Source organism: Rhagoletis zephyria, unplaced genomic scaffold, assembly GCF_001687245.7.
Source record: "Rhagoletis zephyria isolate East Lansing unplaced genomic scaffold, Rhagoletis_zephyria_1.1 Rzeph_scaffold_40162, whole genome shotgun sequence".
Lineage (NCBI taxonomy): Eukaryota > Metazoa > Arthropoda > Insecta > Diptera > Tephritidae > Rhagoletis > Rhagoletis zephyria.
The window spans coordinates 767-2836 of record NW_016197217.1 but is presented as its reverse complement, the minus strand read 5'-3'; the positions used below and the strand labels follow the sequence as shown (position 1 = coordinate 2836).

Here is a 2070-nt window from a genome sequence, read left to right as displayed (position 1 = left end):
GCGAATGGTGTTGTGCAGCAGTAGGAGGTCTCGGGCAAAGGCGGGGTCGCACCTGCTGATTTGCCGGTATTTGCTGTTGCTGTTGCTCCCTTGATAAGGCGGTGGTGTATAAGGCTGGGGTTTATGTGAAATTGGACGTACAGTTGAAGGTGGTGGCACTGTGTACACTACAGGATGAGCTAGTTGAGAATATTGTTGAGGCTTAAGCTTTTGAAGCCGTTTCTTTGCCATCTGAACATTAGATAGCAGTGAAAGAGCAATGAAGAAGAAAACTAGCAGCTGAATGGCCACATTGCCAGTGAAAAAGGCTGAGAAAAGTGGGCGGTTTTTCATTTTACAAGAGCATTTATTGGTAAAGTAGGGGCGAACTATTAGTATCGAGCTTCCCTTTTTAGGCAAACAAGTTTTTACAGCAGTTGAATTCAACTGCGCACTTTTATCATTTTAAATTGTAGTTCATTTTTTGAATTTTTAAAAAACTGCAACAAAAAATTACGTGCTTTCTAACGGGTACACTTTGTTAGTGTTTGAGTAAAGTACTGCGTTTGTTTTGACATTTTTGGCATGAACAGCTAAACCAACTTTTGCCTACCTACCTCTACCGAGCGCTGACGGCCACCTCAAAGGGCCGCGCATTAAGCATCGGAATGCCAATGATAAAATCCATCTTAGCTGGCGTGGTAGCAGTTTTACTAAAGTGAAACTTTCGAATTAATTTGGCAAGGACCAGTTTCATCTCCTGCAGAGCGAATCGCTGTCCAATGCAACCACGAGGACCCTGACCAAAGGGCAGGTAGGCGTAGGGCATCAGAAGATGGGCATTTTCCGGCATCCACCGCTCAGGGTCAAAGGTGAACGGACGTGGCCAGAACTCGGGGTTGAGGTGCAGTGCACTTGGCGGAATTTCCACCAGAGTTCCTTTCTTTAAAATCAACCCCTCTTTCAGATGATAATCATCAACGCCCACTCGACGTTCCAATCGTACGACAGTGCTATACAATCGGGTGGTCTCTTTGAGGACGGCTTCTAGGTAAGGGCAACTGTTGAGAATAGTATCGGTGGTGATGCTTTCATCTTTGACCTCCTCATAAAGCTTCTCCTGAACGCCGCTGTTGTTTACCAGCTCAAAAACGGCAAAAGTGAGCGATGCTGAGCNGTGAGCGTCGCTGAGCTGGTCTCAAAACCTGCGGCCAGAAAGAGGATGAGCTGGGCGACAATCTGATCCTCGTTTAAAGAGGAAAAGGTTTTGGTAGAGTTTGATTGAAATTCAGAATTATTTTCATCACTTTCATCCTCCTCAACAGTGGCGTCCATCAGCAGCTGAACAAGGTCTGCCCGTTTTGCTGAGCCATCTTCAACCTTTGCCACCAGCTCCTCCTTCCTCGCCCTCACAACAGCTTGCGCAAAGTCAACAAAGTAGTCAAAAGTGTCGTCCTTAAAGGGCTGTCGAATGTTCAGCAAGTCCAGCACCGGTCGTGGAAGCGCCAGAATAGTGACAATCTTAAGTGGATTCAAGTTGAAGAAGCGCTTTCCGTTTTCCACCAGCGCCGCATTTGTTGTCATTTTGCCATTTTTAGCACTTTTCTTCTCTTTATTTGCATTAGTCTCTGCGGCAAAGGCCGCCCGACAGATCACATCAATGGCTACAGTAAAAGTGTACTTAAAAATTTTTTACAGTATTGGTATGCAATTTGCTCTTACTGTAGCCGGCAAAAACCTCCTTTGCGCTGAAAGTGGCCAAACTTTTTGGCCCTGAAGCTTCAATGAGCACCTCAAAGTGCTCCACCAGCTGCCGTACACAGTCCTCCATCAACGGGACCATCGTCTTCAGCTTGTGGACGCTAAAAGCAGGACTGGTGATGGCTCGAAGTCGTCTCCAGGCAGCCCCCTCTGCCATAAACAGATTTTCATTCCACAGAGGGTGATAGGAGTTCATTTTTCGTCGATCGATGAAGCATCGAAAGTCAGTCACAAGTATTTGCTTGACCAGAACTGGATCAGTTACTGTCAGCGTCGGCTGAAGACCCATGTACAGACCGTAAACCGGCCCGTAGGTGGTCGCCCATCGAA

At 46.7% G+C, this 2070-nt stretch overlaps 1 protein-coding gene across 1 annotated transcript; it reads right to left on the bottom strand.

Annotated features, from left to right (window-relative positions):
- Nucleotides 1-602: 602 nt before the first annotated feature.
- On the bottom strand, nt 603-2050 carry LOC108354883 (cytochrome P450 3A4-like; the record flags this gene model as incomplete). Its single annotated transcript, XM_017606058.1, has 3 exons — nt 603-1040; nt 1121-1643; nt 1702-2050. Coding segments are annotated over 3 exons (1310 nt in total), but the record flags the coding sequence as incomplete, so codon positions are not given.
- Between the last annotated feature and the right edge of the window lie 20 nt (nt 2051-2070).